At 42.8% G+C, this 16,440-nt stretch overlaps 1 protein-coding gene across 2 annotated transcripts; it reads left to right on the top strand.

Annotated features, from left to right (window-relative positions):
• The first annotated feature begins 224 nt into the window (after nt 1-224).
• Nucleotides 225-16,165, top strand: LOC109688392 (acyl-coenzyme A thioesterase 1-like). 2 transcript variants are annotated; one of them, XM_074067581.1, is made up of 4 exons: nt 225-907; nt 12,104-12,306; nt 13,031-13,210; nt 13,338-16,165. In XM_074067581.1, the coding sequence occupies exons 1-4, from the start codon at nt 388-390 to the stop codon at nt 13,656-13,658; spliced, it is 1,224 nt and encodes a 407-aa protein (XP_073923682.1). In that variant the 5' UTR covers nt 225-387; the 3' UTR covers nt 13,659-16,165. The 2 variants fall into 2 exon arrangements, with proteins under 2 accessions (XP_073923682.1, XP_020022317.2); XM_020166728.2 differs by having other exon boundaries at nt 230-907; nt 13,031-16,165.
• Nucleotides 16,166-16,440: the final 275 nt, after the last annotated feature.

The following is a 16,440-nucleotide window of genomic DNA, read 5'->3' as shown; positions in this document are numbered from 1 at the left end:
CAACTTGAACTTCCCAGACTCCAGGACTGTTAAAAAATCAGTGTGGTTTGAAAAATTACCTAATTTCGGGTACTCTGTTATAGTGGCCCAAATGGTTGAAGATCAAACGTTAAAAAACCAAACAAAACAAAAAAACCGTACTGACTTATTGAGCCCCTAGCGTGTTGGACTTTGGTTTGACCTCGTTCACTTCTGTGGCCTCGCTAACAAGTCCACAGCTTCCACTCCCACAGTGGGGAGTGGTTAGAGGCAGATATTCTTCATCTGGCCAGGCCGGGTCCAGCCACACTGCCAGGACCTCCAGCCACACTGCCAGGACCTCCAGCCGCCCCTGCGCTCTGTCACCTGACAACAGCCGGGCTCCGCTCGCCAGTCCCAGCGAGGTCCATGGGTCTGAAACTCTCGCGCACCCTCTGGGTCGATTCGGCCACGGAGCACTCGGGGTCCGGCATGGCCGCCACGCTGACTGTGGAGCCCGCGGGCCGCTGCTGCTGGGACGAGCCCGTGCGCATCGCCGTGCGCGGCCTGGCCCCCGAGCAGCCCGTCACGCTGCGCGCGTCCCTGCGCGACGAGAAGGGCGCGCGCTTCCGGGCCCACGCGCGCTACCGCGCAGACGCCGCCGGCCACCTCGACCTGGCGCGCGCGCCCGCGCTGGGCGGCAGCTTCGCGGGGCTCGAGCCCATGGGGCTCCTCTGGGCCCTGGAGCCCGACAGGCCGTTCTGGCGCCTGGTCAAGCGGGACGTGCAGACGCCCTTCGTCGTGGAGCTGGAGGTGCTGGACGGCCACGAGCCCGACGGCGGGCGGCTGCTGGCCCGGGCGGAGCACGAGCGCCACTTCATGTCGCCAGGGGTGCGGCGGGTGCCGGTGCGCGCGGGCCGGGTGCGGGCCACGCTCTTCCTGCCGCCAGGTGAGCCACCTGCTGGCCTCGCTGGCCTGTCATGCATCACAGAGGCAGGACCCTGACCCTTCTCGCTTTCCACATCTCCGAAAGTTTCCGTGGGTCGCTTAGAGGTCACGGTCACTGGAAGAGCGTGGCCAAGTTTGCAACTCAGGGCTGGGTAAAGTCCTGAACTGCCCCTTGGCAGCGGGAATAGACCCCGAAGATGCTTAGGAAAGCTGAATGTCTGATGTCGCCCAAGCCCTGCTGAATTAGAACTGTGACAAGATCCCGGCTGATTGGTGTGCACGTGCAGGTTTGGGACCTGGTTCTCTATACACTGACTCATGTGGCAGCATCCCAGGGAACTTGTTACAGGTGCAGCTTTGGCTCTACCCAGGTTAAGGAACCTAATAGGTGGGAGGACAGGCAGGAATATGACTTTCACCTTATTTCCAGAGTGACTCTGAGCAGAGCTCAAGTTTGAGAGCCACTGCTGAGAGAAAGGGTCCTTTCTCTGAGAGAAAGAGCTGTCACTGCCAGAGAGCTGTTCTCAGGACATTGGCCAATTGTTCCTGTCCCCTTGAGTTGTTGAAGCGCTGAAGAGGGAACAGCTTAGTGAAGGTGCAAAGAGAGGACCTTTATTTCTTAGACAATAGGTAAAGCTTCCTCTTGCCAGTTTTAGTGGCCTTAAAACTTCCCTAGGATATAGAAGAAATGTTAAATTTATAAGGTGTTTCCTTGGTACCCAACTTTAAAACAGTATGATTACACAAAAATTATATAGTTCAAAGGGTCTACAATGATAGGTCTCTCTTCCATATGAATTCTTTCCTTGACTTTCTCATGGACAATTTGGGAATTTTTTTTCTTTTTGCTTGTTTTTTATTCTTACTCTCCCCTAACCAGATATCCCTGTTAGAGCACAGTTTTGGAATTTCAGAGGTTTTTGGGAACCCTGATATGGTTAATTAACTCCAGCATTGTCTCATTTTCCAAAGTCCTTTATTCCCCCCACCCTCTCCTGCTTGCAGCCAACTAGATCATCCTTGTTCTCCTCTTTACTTAGATCCTCTCCTGTATCCCAAGATCCCTTTCATTTTGTACTGTCCTTGGTCACAAGAACAATTTGTACCTTTGAGGCTAGACTGTGCCCTTCCTACTCTGTCAGCTCCCGCTAGCCATTGACATTAGTTCTGATTTTTAAAACTGCCATAATGTACTTTTTTTTTTTTTGGAGGCACTGGGGCTTAAATTCAGGGGCTTCATCTTGAGCCACTCCACCAGCCCTTTTTGTGTTAAGTATTTTTGAGATAGAGTCTCACAAACTATTTGTCTGGGCTGGCTTTGAACCACGGTCCTCCTGATCTCTGCCTCCTGAGTAGCTAAGATTACAGGCATGAGCCACCGGCGCCTGGCCTGCCATAATGTACTTTGATGTGGCACTGCCACCAACCTGCAGGAACTATTCCTGCTGGAGCTCACCAATCTGTTTGCGGCAGGTCTTGTCATAGGAGAACTGAAGACCACCTGAACGTCCATGAGTCAGAGAATGGAATTCTCATGGGCCAAACTTTGAGAAGGTCTGCAGCTCCTAGCAGTGAGGAGAATCAGTGTGCACTGGCATGGGAGGCTATAGGCTATCTGGGATGTGTTGATGTGTGAAAGAAGCAAATTGAAAAATGTATATAATGTGACTTCGCTTTTCTAAGCAAGGGAGTTATCTTTATATTTGGATTGTGTGCACCTACAAATAAGCAGTATGTCTGTGGCATATTCAAAGCAGCATATGCTGGCCTAAGGCTGTCAGCCTGGCTCTTGACTTACAGTCCTTCACTCAAGGCAGCCAGGTCCCTAGGGTAGAGTCTAAGAGCTTTGAGTTAGTGAGTCAAATTGCCCCAGATCCCAACATCTCAGCACAATTAAAGGAAAAATATATGTTAAAAGAGATGTTTATAGTAAAACCTAATGTTAACGTTAGCAGTGCCTAATAGTATTTTACACTGCTCTAACAAGGCTTAACTGCTGTCCCAGAGTCCCAGGAAGAGATGGGTGCTACCCTCTTTGGCAGTTATCATAGCACTGTTAGTAATAAAACATACAACACCTTAAGTATCATCAAAAAGAAGTAGGCTAATTTTTCTGTAATCATCAACACATTATCTTTGGAAAAAAAACAGACCCCAAACTACCAATGTGAAAAAAAAAAAAAAACAATATTACCTGAGCCCGTGAAACAATTTTACTCCAGTTATAAAGATTTGTATTTGTGATAACAGGCATAGATTAAATGTGAACTGAGTTTGACTATTTTGATGGCAGTCTTGAAAAATCACAGGCCAGGTAATGGAGTGTCCAGACATTTCTAAGAATTCATCATTCTCTCGAAGATGTTTCCAAAAGACCAGTGATGGCTTTTGACATCACAGTACTTGGAACCCAATCAATCAGGTATTGAGTTGTAAGCATGAAAAACAGATTCTGGGTTACTTAAATAGGAAAGGACTCATTTGCATTGCCATTGGTTTAGGAACACTACTGAAGACTGGGGAATCAGGGTTAGAAAACTGAGGATCCAAAGCAAGCTTATTGTTTGCCAGCCAGGTCACAGCACCCTTGGCACCACTGGACATCACTAAAACCAGATATTAGGGCTCCTGTGAACTCAATTCAAATGCTGTTCACAGGAGTAAGTTGTAAATAATCAGTGTATGTGTATGAGTGAGTGTGTGTGACTGAAAGGTGCGAGTAGAGGTCACTAGGGGAAAGCAAATGCTCCTACTTAGCTTATTGGCTTTTTTGTGTGTGTGCTGGCACTAGAGTTTGAACTCAGAGCCTCACAGTTGCTAGGCAGTTGCTCATACTGTTAACGGCACTGGCGCAGTCTGTGATCAGAAGATCCTGATTTTTGTGCTCCAAATGGACAAATCCAAGCAGAGCTCATGGATGGGGTGAGGTAGGATAGCTTTACTAAGAAAAGGGGAGTCACTTGTTCTACCAGGTGAGGAAAGGGAAGAAGAACCAAAGGGCATGGTGGGTGCAGGTGGAGTCCACCAGCAGAGAGAGAGTGCTTTTCTTTTTCAGGTGCCTTTAAAACCTACACTACCCCATGGGAGGGGAGGCCCAGCAGGTTCATTCATTCAATAATGAATGAGTGGGGAGGGGCATAGGCAGTTCCCAGCCAGGTGAGGTAGTCTGGCCCATCCCCAGGAAACCTACATGAGCCCCAAACTTTTCCTACTTCTAGCCTGCCTCGAACTCCCCCTAAGAGACAATATTCCAAAAAATAATGTTTGGGGGGTTGTTGAAGGAGCATGATCCATCTTCAGTATCTGCTTTGAGCTGATTGGGAGCAGCAGACCCTACCTATAAAGGGAAATTGTCTTTCTTACTTCTTTCTCTTGAGGCTTATTTGGACACAAGGTTTCTGAATTATTGTCCAGCATAGTTGAGGTTTCTCATGGAGATCTGGATTGTTCATGGAGATCTCATTTGTTTGTAGAGCTCAATAGCCTGTTGTGTCATGATTTGGGTCCTAAAGGCTTTTATTGTGGAAGAGATAAGTCTGATTTAGAAGGCATGACCTGAACATGTAACACTGATAGGAGCACCAGAAGGGGCCCTGCCAAGTGTGGCAGGAAAGACAAAGTAATTTTGAAAATCAACAGGGAGTCTTATGGTTGCTTTACCTATAGGGGTTTATACCTGTAGCTATTTTTGTGGACTGTAGTTAAAGGCTGACTATATTAGGGGCCAGGTGTACCAAGGACCAGGCATTAGTTCAGTTAGAGAGTAAACATTAATGAGTCAGTTCTGTAAGAATGCTCACAGCATCCCTAAGCAGAAGTTATATACCCTTGAAAGTTACATTGTCTTTGTTTAAATAGAAGGCTTTGACCAAAAACATGAGTTTGCCTTTTGCCAGAAGCCTAGAAGGCTTTAATATTAAAGCACATGTATAAGAGCCCGCCTTTTTAAAATCTCTTAGCTTTGGTTACTTTTAGAGGTCTGGCATAATTGACTCCATCTAGATCTGGAGAAGTCTTCTCACGTATGCAGTCCTTTTGAACTATCTCAGGTGGCTGAATGCACTTGTTCCTCTGAGAAGTTGGGGGATGCTGACTGCTCACGGGTCATGTCCTCTTAAACTGTTTCTCTGAACAGTCGTCTCTGAAGATTTTGCCAATTTGCAGTTCTGTCCCTTGATGCAGGAGTGCTCCCCTGGAAAGTCCAGAAAGTCGGATTCTGTCCCATGGAGGAGGGAGACTCGAACAGATCAGAAGTCAGTGCCAGTGTGACCTTTTTGGCCAAATTAAGCAACAAAGAAATTTATAAAATTGTGGCTCTTAGGCTGGACTTAATTAATCTGATTGCTTGTCCCATAGGGGATGTACTGACATCTTTAAATTGCTGTAAAGTGTTAGTAGGTAACAGTTACAAAGTTTTACAAGGAAAATACAAAACAACCCCAATACTTAAGAATGTCTGTCCTGGTTGATAGATAAGTGCTTGTCAGAGTCATTTTTTATGGGCTTACTTCTGAATGTTTTTGAAGGATCAGAACTGTAATGACAAAACTTAAAGTAACCATGGTTAATTATAATTTAAACCTTGCATTTTGGTTAGGTAAAGTAACAAGTTAGTGGTTGTCACTGACAATTAAAAGCCCTAAGTTTTCCAATAGTTAAGGGAAAGCAGTGTTGGTAATTTTAAATAGCCCCTGTTTTGATGCTCAATTATATATATATATATATATATATATATATATATATATATATATGTTTATCTACTCAATGTCAGTTAAGCCAATGTTTATCCGATGAGCAGATATCAGATAAACCACTGTTTAGCTGACAAGCAGATGTCAGGCCTAAATGATAGAACTTTTAGCAATTGTCATAAAGAGCAGAAATGTCAAAGAACTTATTAGAAGGTATCTTAGATAAAAGAACTATAGCTGCTTACATGTATACACTTTTAACTCTATAAATGATTTTATGACATTTAGATATACATATAAGGCACTAGGAGTATTAGAACCTTTTAAGGAATTTTTACTTAGATTAAACTTAGTTTCTTTAGTGTTATTGGAAAAATACCTTAGGTTTTTGTGTCTGGCAAGAGACTAATTTAAGCAGGATGTAAATGATCTTAAATGGGCTATGAAGAGAACTAGTCATCCTATTTTGGTTAGCAGGATCAAAGCATCTCCCAACACTTAAGGATACAGCCAAATGAATATGTTGGCTTCCCCTATGCTGGCTAGTGGAAAGAGAGAGAGGAAAATGGGAGGGGGAGAATCCATTTACCCCTCCACCCCTCCATGAGGGCTCCTGAATGGAATTCCCTATGCTGGCTGGTGGAAAGAGAGAGAGGAAAAGGGGAGGGGGAGAATCCATTTACCCCTCCACCCCTCCATGAGGGCTCCTGAATGGAATTCCCTATGCTGGCAGGTGGAGAGTGAGAGAGAGGAAAGGGGAGGTGGATAGTTGCCCTTTCAGAAAGAGAAAAACGAGAAGTTTCTAGAGTCTCAAAGCATCCTTCTTGAACCTTCTGAAAGCTTCAACACAGGTCCTTTCAAACTGTTTCCATCACATGTCTGAAGAGCAAGTGAGTGGCAGGGTACCCTGGCTTCCGAGTCAACTGTTCCCCTAAGGGCCAGCCTTATCCACCCCAGCATGAGGGTTTTTGTTTGTTTGTTTTTATTATTCATTTATTCACATGTGCATACATTGTTTGGGTCATTTCTCCCTAGGAGGGTTTTTTTGATTGGATATTGATCCTGAATGTTGACCCAACTATTAAAACATCACAGCTATTAAGACCAGTACAGAATCCAAATTGTGCCAAAGTAAGCTTGGCTGATACAAACCCATCACTTGTGGTTAGTTTTTATATCAGGCTATGGGGTTGTAGTCAGCTTGTAAACTGAGAAAGATGGGAGAACATGTATAATTTTTGATAAACCAGTTAAGATTAATGGCTCAAATAATTAGATGCAGAAACAGAGATAAGGGGTTAAGCATATTACTACATCTGGAGGGTGAGCTCTTGTTCGGTTTTGGTAAAATTTTGTATTAGCCTACAATACAAAAAGATCTTGATAGTTATTTTGATAAAACAGAAACCCATTTTAAAATATATACATTGTTACCTTATTTTTAAACTTAGAAAACTTTCAGGCAAATTTTAAATTATAAACTTGTAAGTTTTAAGACCTTAATTTGTATATTGAAATAACATTTGTAAAAATCTGAATTTTGATAATACTGTTTTAAATAGAGCTCTTAGAAACCTTATAACTTAAAAGACTCAGGAAGAAAATAAAATTAAACCATCTTTTAATAATAGCATTCTATGATAATACATGGGTTAATAAACCCAATTATAAAGAGTTAAATGTAAATTACATTCATGGTAGAATAAAACAGATTGCAATTATTGTTTATAAAATTTTCTTTAATCCTAAGGCAGAGATTTTTTAGGCCTGATTGGGATAAGAATGTTAGATAACCTTTGAGACAGTTGTGCACATTAACTTCATAAAAGTAGCTTAAGAACCATCCTAAAGACATCCAAACACACAGACACAGATTTTATGACCTAGGCCTGCCAAAGAATATAAGTGTGCATAATAAGCTCAAAAATGTAAAAATTAAATGGCCACAATTGGTAGGAGATAAAGACATTCAGAAAACACAATAACACACAAAACAATTACATTCAAAGTGTACTCTTAAACCATTTCTTTGTCATTATTTTTAGAAGATTAGTCAGCTAGAGTCCTAAGTAGTTTATAATAGATCTTTAGCATAAATACTCTTTTTGGCACAATCCTTAACAGATTAATGCAGTAAAAACATGTATAGAAACCATATTAACCTAGGGAATTTTAGACATGTTAGTTATAATTTACCTAGAGTAGGATAAAATGGCACCACCCATGAATTTCCTATTCCTAGGGAGTGGCAAGATGGCGCTGGACACATGGCGGCTCCTTTATGGTGATATTTTCTGTGACCAAATGGTTTCTCCAAAGGAACACAAAGACATACTACATGCAACATATAGGCTCAAAATAGCAATCTGTTGTAGGAATAAAAGACATCTCCCCCTGAGAGTCAGATGTCCATGAGTTAGGCATGCTAATGAAAAGACTAGATAAATTGAAGCAAGCTAAGATGCAATTTAAAAGGTTTCATTAGTTTCCAGTTTTCTCCAGGTGTTCATAATTAGATCCTGATTTTCTTATAAATGGGCTTTGTTATTCCTGAAAAGCCAAGAATCTAAACCCTGTATAACCCAGCGATTTACAGATCTACACTTCGGAAAGGACCTTAAACAAGTTTAGAATTTGACATACTACTTTGAGCTATGGAGAACAAAATTTTATTAATTTTAAAATAAAAGTAATTAGCCTGGGCCAAAAGACCCAAAAATTTTATGTTCTCCCTCATATGCACACAATAGATCCAGGGTAAACACAACAAGGGGACTGGACTCTGATCACACGATAAAGCAAGAGCACACAAGGGAGGTATGAGGATAGGTAAGACACCCAAAAAACTAGACAGCATTTGTTGCCCTCAACGCAGAGAAACTAAAGCAGATACTTTAAAGCAACTGAGGCCAATAGAAGAAGGGAACCAGGAACTAGAGAAAAGGTTAGATCAAGAAGAATTAACCTAGAAGGTAACACACACGCACAGGAAATTAATGTGAGTCAACTCCCTGTATAGCTAACCTTATCTCAACTAGCAAAAACCCTTGGTCCTTCCTATTATTGCTTATACTCTCTCTTCAAAAAAATTAAGAGATAAGGGCAAAATAGTTTCTGCCTGGTGGGGGGGGGGGGAATGACCCAAACATTGTATGCACATATGAATAAGAGAAAAAAGAAATAAATAAAATAAAATAAAAATAATTGTTATGAATAAAACCTCTAATTAAATTGTCTATTTAAAACATCCACATATAAAAACCCATTTTACTTTAACCTTTTGGCTATAAGCCTAATTTTATCAGCAAAGAATAGTTAAGATTAGAATGTTTTTAAAGGTTTATTGTGTATCACATTTTAAAATAATAATTATGATGGACAGCATTAATTAGCACTATATTTTAGTGTAAAAAGATGACATTGTATTAACAAATTTTCCCTTTAGAGTAAAATGAATTTTAAATAAGTTACAATTTTTTTTTTATAATAGATATACTTTATGGGTGACCAATGTTAAATCCTTAAATGGCACTGTTTTTAATTTTAGAAAACATGCTTTAGAGATGCATCCTTACATGCATCTAACATGTAAAGACAGCAACAATTAACACCACAGATGTAACCTATATGTTAATTTAGATTTTTACCTTTGAATGGAATTTAGACTCTTTGGCTAAGATAAGCAGGTAGGTTGGTAAGAGAAAGAAGACAGAGAAGGTTGCAGATAGGAAGAAGGCAGTTTGGTTAGGCCTGGGACCTTGGTCACCAGAGATGGCACCTCATCCACCTTGTCCCTGGTGCCCTGAGCTCCCCTGGCCTTCCCACTAGTGGTGGAGCTGCTGTGACTTTGCGTTTCCTTTCTCAGCCAGCTCAGGCACTGGGAGCCTTTCAGACGGAGGCTGCTGGACAGAGGCTGCTGGCCCATGCAGCGCCCGAGTGTACACGCAGGTGCTGCAGCCCCCTTTACATACTACAGCTGCAGCTGTAACTATTTCAGCACATACGCTGCTGCCGCCTCTGCAGTCGCAGTCACTGTGCTTTACCACTGTGCTCTGTGACTGGCTAGGTGGGGTTTCCAGCCCACACTGAGAAATGAGGAGGCCTGTGCTGCCGGTCCCTGCTGAATGGTGCCAGACATCAGGAGAGGAGGGGAAGGGGGAGGGGGTAGAGGGTTCTGGACCAGCAGTGATAGGCATTTTGGGGGGTCCTGAGCCAGTGGCAGCCTGCTCTGGCCCTCCCGAGGCATGGCCTTCCAGGGACAGGACTTCCAACCTCCCCAAGGGGTGGATCGAGAAAGATGCACATGTACCAGCCTGTGCAGCTGTCTAGATCAGCTGTCTGGGAAGCTGAGCACAGATGTAGTTACCACAGGAGTAGTCACCTCGAGTGGCCAGCCAGGAAGCTGGGTGGCCTGTTACACACTGCATGTACCCACCCCAAGTGGTGTCCCAGGAAGCCATGTGTACATGCCTGTCCCTAGGCGCCAGCAGCAGCTGGGATGCTTCACTCAGGATAGGGCAGCAAAGCTCTGTTCCTTTTACTGCTATTGCACTCCCTGACAGGTGTAAAACTTATAGTTTTATGTCCCCTCAACCCCCAGGGAGGAGAATGCAAGGGGCACCCAAGCCTCCTACCCCACAGGTAGCAGTTTATTTGCACCCTGTCCATGTGGCTCCCACACATTTTTTTTATTGTTTTATTATTCATATGTGCATACAACACTTGGGTCATTCCTGCCCCCACCCCCTCCCTCTCCTCCCACCCCCCTCAATACCCGGCAGAAACTATTTTGCCTTTATCTCTAATTTTGTTGAAGAGAGAGTATAAGCTAGTTGAGATAAGGATAGCTATACAGGGAGTTGACTCACATTAATTTCCTGTGCACCACACACACTTTTTGAGCAGCCCTGCTTTCCCAGGACAGGCTTTTTTTTCTTTTAAAAAATAAAACAAAACAAACCTGTTGCTGGATGGGCTGACCAAGGTGTGCCTCCCATTTGTTGTTTTAAAGCCACTGGTTAGGGGGAGAAAAAAAAGAAGAATAGAAAGATGGGGGAGAAAGGCAGAGACATTTCCAATTTTCCCCAGCCATGTGAGAGGTTAGAGACCTTGGAGTAGGGTCTCCCACAGTGCAGAAGGAAAGGAAGGGGAGGGGATTAAGGGTTAGGAAAGTTAGAGTTGAGGAAGGGGCAGCTAGCTTTTAATGTGGTCCATTCCTGGGGCAGGACCAGGGAACTTGGATGCCAGGATCACAGAGTTCCTTGACCCAAAAGGACTCAGAGAAGGAATGAACAGACGAGACACACAAAAGGACTCCCTCACTCAGGAAGGGAATGACAAGACACATGACCAGTTGTCACCAGCTGGCAAATTTTTATTTTTCTTAGCAAGCTTTATAAAAAAGAGGAAGAGACTTAAACATCAAAAACACTCTGACCTTGTTACAACCTTTCTGTTTTTGCCACCCTGCATTCTTACTGCCAGTGTCCTTGACTAAGTATAAACTTCTTTTCAGTCAAGGAAAACCATTTAGCGTTCCTTCCCACCATGATACAGACATGGTGCACCAACCTTATCAGAATGCCGCTAAGCCACAGTGACCGTGTCAGACTGTGACTTTTGGTTCCCAATACTTGGACATGAACCCTGCCTGTGCCTTGGAATGCTTTTGGGGGCTTACGAGTCCTGCTGGCAAATGTTGCATCCTGCCAATCAGGGTTTGGTCTGTCTGCACCAGGGCTCCAAATGAGTCCCAAGCATCAGGTGAATGCCCCAGTGTGAGGGTCTCCTACCACCCAACTGTAAGTGGTGTTTGGTTCTGAAGCATCAGGTGGTGAGGCGTGGTACCAGAGGACAGAGAAAGATGGATTAAAATAAAGATTGGCAGAGAGTGCATATTGGGATCTCACCAGTTTGTAGTTTCTTCTGGCTGTCTTCACCACAAATGTTAGTGGCGCTGGTGCAGTCTGTGATCAGAAGATTCTGGTTTTTGTGCTCCAAGTGGAAAAAATCCAAGCAAAGCACATGGATGGGGTGAGGTAGGATAGCTTTATTGAGAAAAGGGGAGTTACTTGTTCTGCCAGGTGAAGGGAAGAAGAAGCAGAGGGTATGGTGGGCGCAGGTGGAGTCCACCAGCAGAGAGAGAGCTTTTCTTTCTCAGGTGTCTTTAAAATCTACACTACCCCATGGGAGGGCAGACCCAGCAGGTTCCCACCCAATAATGGATGAGTGGGGAGGAGCATTGGCGGTTCCCAGCCAGGTGAGGTGGTCTGTCCATCCCTAGGCAACCTACATGAGTCCTAAACTTTTCCTACTTCTAGCCTGCCTCAATACTTCTTGAGCTACTCTGCCAGCCTACTTGGCTTCTTAATGAAAGGTAGTAGGTAGAGCCCTCGATCCCTGAGGTTTGGATGCTCAGCACTCCCCAGCCTGCATCCCAAATAAATGAAAGTCTCAGATGCCAAAATCCATTTTAGGACTAAATCTGAATTTTGTTTTTTGCCAAGGACCTGGACCCTTTCCTGGGATTATGGACCTTTTTGGAGTTGGAGGAGGCCTCATGGAGTATCGAGCAAGTCTGCTGGCAGGGAAGGGTTTTGCTGTGATGGCTCTGGCTTATTACAACTATGATGACCTCCCCAAGGACATGGACATCCTCCACCTGGAGTACTTTGAAGAAGCTGTGAACTACCTGCTCAATCACCCTCAGGTGGCTGTTGTTTGGGTTTTTTTTTATAAACTTTGCAGTGCCTGCTACACCTTACATGTTAGAAGCAGAATAAATATAGAAGGAAATTAATAAGGATATAGGAGCTGCCACTTAGGTTTATATTGATAGTTTGACTTTTGTCATAGATAATTAGGTGTGATTTTTACAGTGCATACATACAATCTGTGAGGTAACTATATAATTATCTCAAACACTCTGTGAAAAAATAACTATTAATGTCAGGCAAAAAACTTTCTTTGAAGCACAGGCCTTCTCTTCCCCAGTACTTATGCCTGCATCCTGGAATCCTGCACACAAATGGGATGATACTTAGGGTCACCTTCATGCTCTTCAGATTACTATGAATGAATTTATGTGTGTGCAGTGACTGCTGTAGTTAAAGGCACTGGAGACTCAATCACAAACATGTTTTGAACTTGTCTGAATGCATCTTATTGACAACATCAGGCTCAGTAGGGTCTGTGATTTCTCATTGAGCTTCCGTGGCATAGGGTAAGCCACACCTTACTGCTAAGGACACTGAGTTTTATTTGCATAAGCCTAAAAAACTTCTCTAAGTTAAGCATATTGGTAGAGTCAGACCCAAACTCAGGTACACCCGATGTCATGGATGAATGGTCATGGCTCATGAGCCTACGTTTTTTGTTGTTGTTGTTGTTTTTTTTTGGACTCATTCTCTTTTTATCTTCCTTTCTGGTCTCAGGTAAAAGGTCCAGGAATTGGGCTGCTTGGAATTTCCAGAGGGGGTCAACTCTGCCTGACCATGGCTACTTTCCTGAAGGGCATCACAGCTGCTGTCATTATCAATGGCTCTGTGGCCAATGTTGGAGGAACCTTGTGCTACAAAGACGAGACCCTGCCCCCTTTGAGCACTAACAGCAAAGTACTCAAGAGAACCAAGGATGGCATTTTGGACATTGTGGATGCCCTGAACAGCCCTTTGGAGGGACCTGACCAGAAGAGTTTCATTCCTGTGGAAAGGTCTGACACCACCTTCCTGTTCCTTGTAGGTCAGGATGACCACAACTGGAAGAGTGAGTTCTATGCTAATGAGGCCTCTAAACGCTTACAGGCCCATGGAAAGGCAAAGCCCCAGATCATCTGTTACCCCGAGACTGGACACAGTATTGAACCCCCTTACTTCCCCTTTTTCAGGGCTGCCATGCATAACATCTGGCACAGTCATGTCATCTTTGGAGGAAAGCCCAAGCCTCATGCCATGGCCCAGGTGGATGCGTGGAAGCAGCTCCAGACTTTTTTCCACAAACACTTGGGTGGTGAAGCAGGGACAGTCTCTGCAAAATTGTAATTTTTGTTTGATTAAGTGGTGACATCTCTGATGCTGACCTCACCTAGCCACAGTTGCCACAATTTGTGTGTGTATTTGTATTATTTCATCTTTTCAGTAACAACTTAATTTTTCCTAAAAATTCTTTTTATAAACTGCAGGCCTTATCAGTCTGGAAGGGGAGTGATTCTGAGGAAAAAGTAAGGGGTGGACAAAGTTAGCTTCAGCATGAAGCAGGCTAGTGAGAGGGAAAAATCATATTGGGACTCTGGAGCCATGAGTCTTTCCTTGTGCATTTCATGCTAAACTCCTGATCTCAGCCCAGTACCCCCCTTTGCCATTGTAAGCTACTTTTCAACTGTAAAATTTTAGCAGTGGTAGAGTCCTCTTCAATTGTAAATCCTTTGCAATTTTAAGTTTGCCAAAGACAGAATGCCTTGAGGAATTCTGCCCTTGATTACCTCTTAGGTAAAAGGCCTCTGCTTAAACATGAATGTTGATCACACCTCACACATGTAATTAAAATACCTGAGAGTTAGCCTAAGTGCATGCGTAGAGTGCACCATGTTGTATGACAAGACCTTATCAACCAAACCTGTCAGTCACCCTGGTTCGTCCTGCAAACACTGCACAGGTAATTCCCAAAATTTACCCTTTCAATTTATAAAGGGCTTTAAAATAAAAGATTGGTGCTTGCATTCCACCTGGCCTGGCCTACTATTGCTTTCTCTTGCTGTGCCTTCCCATCACCTTCCGTAAATGTTACTATCACTTTCACTACATTTTCTCATCCTTCCTGAATCCTTTGTAGGATGCAAGCACCTGAAATCTTTTGACCACAGTCTCCTTAAACCACCCATCCAGTAACATTATTATGGCACAACATGCAACTGACAAGGCTTTTGCTCAGAAACAAAGTGAATAACACATTAGTAATGCCTGCTACATAATTGGAATTCAATTCAGGGATTATTTGCTAAAGGATTAGTTGATAAATAAATGCTTACCTACAGTGTAAGAAGAAAGCCTTCATGTCTGTGGATTACACATGGTGCTTCAACCAACTGTGGACCCAAGTAATTCAAAAAGTCTGGTGTCTGTACTGAACACAAACAGACTTTTTTCTTGTCATTATTCCCTGAACAATACAGTGTAAGAACTATTTACAGAGGATTTGAATTGTACTAAAAATTATAAGCACTCTTATGAAAAGTTTATAGGAAGATGTTCCTAGGTTCTATGCAAATACCACACATTTTCATATAAGGGATTTGAGCCTCTGCAGATTTTGGTGTCTCCTAGGGTCTGAGTACCCATCCCCATAGATACAAGTAAGTGACTATAATATAAAAAATGTTATAACATCAGATTTGAGTTTCATCTTTTACAATGGAAGTAACATCTTACCTATAAGCTGATTACTGGTGAGATACTGAAGGACAGACCTTGGGAGGTAAGGAGATACTTCTCCTCCCTAGGAAACACCCGTTTGCATCTGAAAGGCATCTCTGCCATCAAGCAACTCAAAAAGGCTATAAAACCAACTCCCCACCCTGACCCACGGGATCACTGGTTTCCAGGTCCCCCTGCATTCCCCAATATGCAGTCTTTCTCTTCTCTTCTCTACAAATAAATTCTCTACAAATAAAATCTTTCCGACCTCTGCTATTAGAGTCTGTCTATGCTTTCATTCTCAGAGCAGGCTTAAGAACCCTGAGCACCTGAAATTCCTGCGCTTGTCATCCACGCATCAATATAAACTAATAAAAATTTCAAAGTAAATAACATTTTTAGTTTTTTGTGATCTTCTTTTTTGGAGAATAAGGATTCTCCTAACAAAGAGATTATGTTACATTCCTTTTGGACCCTTATGATTTTGTTATTTCTGTAGTTGATAAACAGCCATGCCTGGTGGCTTATGCCTATAACCCCAGCACTTGAAAGGCTGAGGCAGGAGGATTGCAAGATGAAGGCCAGCATGGGCTACCATAGTGAGGCCTTTCTCAAAAGAAAAAAAGGGAGTTGAAAAAACATTAGTTAGATAATTATATAAAGTGATTTTTAACAATGATATTAATGATAGGTGGAGGTGTAGGTTAGGTTGTAGAGCACTTACCTACCAAGCAGGAGGCCTGGGTTCAACCCCAGGATTAAAAAAAAACCAATATAATCATGAATATATATGATATGATAATTGTGTCACTTGAAATAGTGGCACCTCAGTAAACTTAGATGTTATTAAACTTTGTTTATATATAAAATAAAAACACCTGTGGGTAGGGACCAGTGGAAGAGGAAGGGCATAAGGAAAGGATGAATGAGGATGAATATGATGTATTTTTATGTATTAGTACAAAATACATCTAAGAATGAAAGCTATTGAAATTGTTCTATGAAGGGTAGAGGGGAAAGAGGAAGAACAATGGAAGGAATGAATAAAACTAAGATATGTTGTAAGCACATATATAAATATCACAATGTATCCCCCTGTACAATTATTATATATGCATAAAATGATTAAAAAATAAAATAAGAACAACTTAATGTATGGTGAGCATATTCTTCTTCGATTTTCTTTTAAAGAGACAATTCCTGACAGGTTTATCTCCTTGGGACTCAAGAGCAGTGCAGTGCTTGTTGTCATTTGGAATGTGAAGCGTTCATGTGTTAAAGACTTGGTTGCCAGGTGACAGGGCTTTGGGCCATGACTGGATCCTGAGGATTCTGACCTAATTGGTTGATTTTCCATTGACGGCTCATAATCTCATAGCAGTATCGGGAGTAGCTGGAAATGTCAGCAGGGGGTCTAGCTGGATGAAATATGT

This window comes from Castor canadensis, chromosome 3, assembly GCF_047511655.1.
Source record: "Castor canadensis chromosome 3, mCasCan1.hap1v2, whole genome shotgun sequence".
Classification (NCBI taxonomy): domain Eukaryota; kingdom Metazoa; phylum Chordata; class Mammalia; order Rodentia; family Castoridae; genus Castor; species Castor canadensis.
The sequence above is the reverse complement of the archived record's forward strand: the minus strand, read 5'-3'. Positions and strand labels throughout refer to the sequence as shown.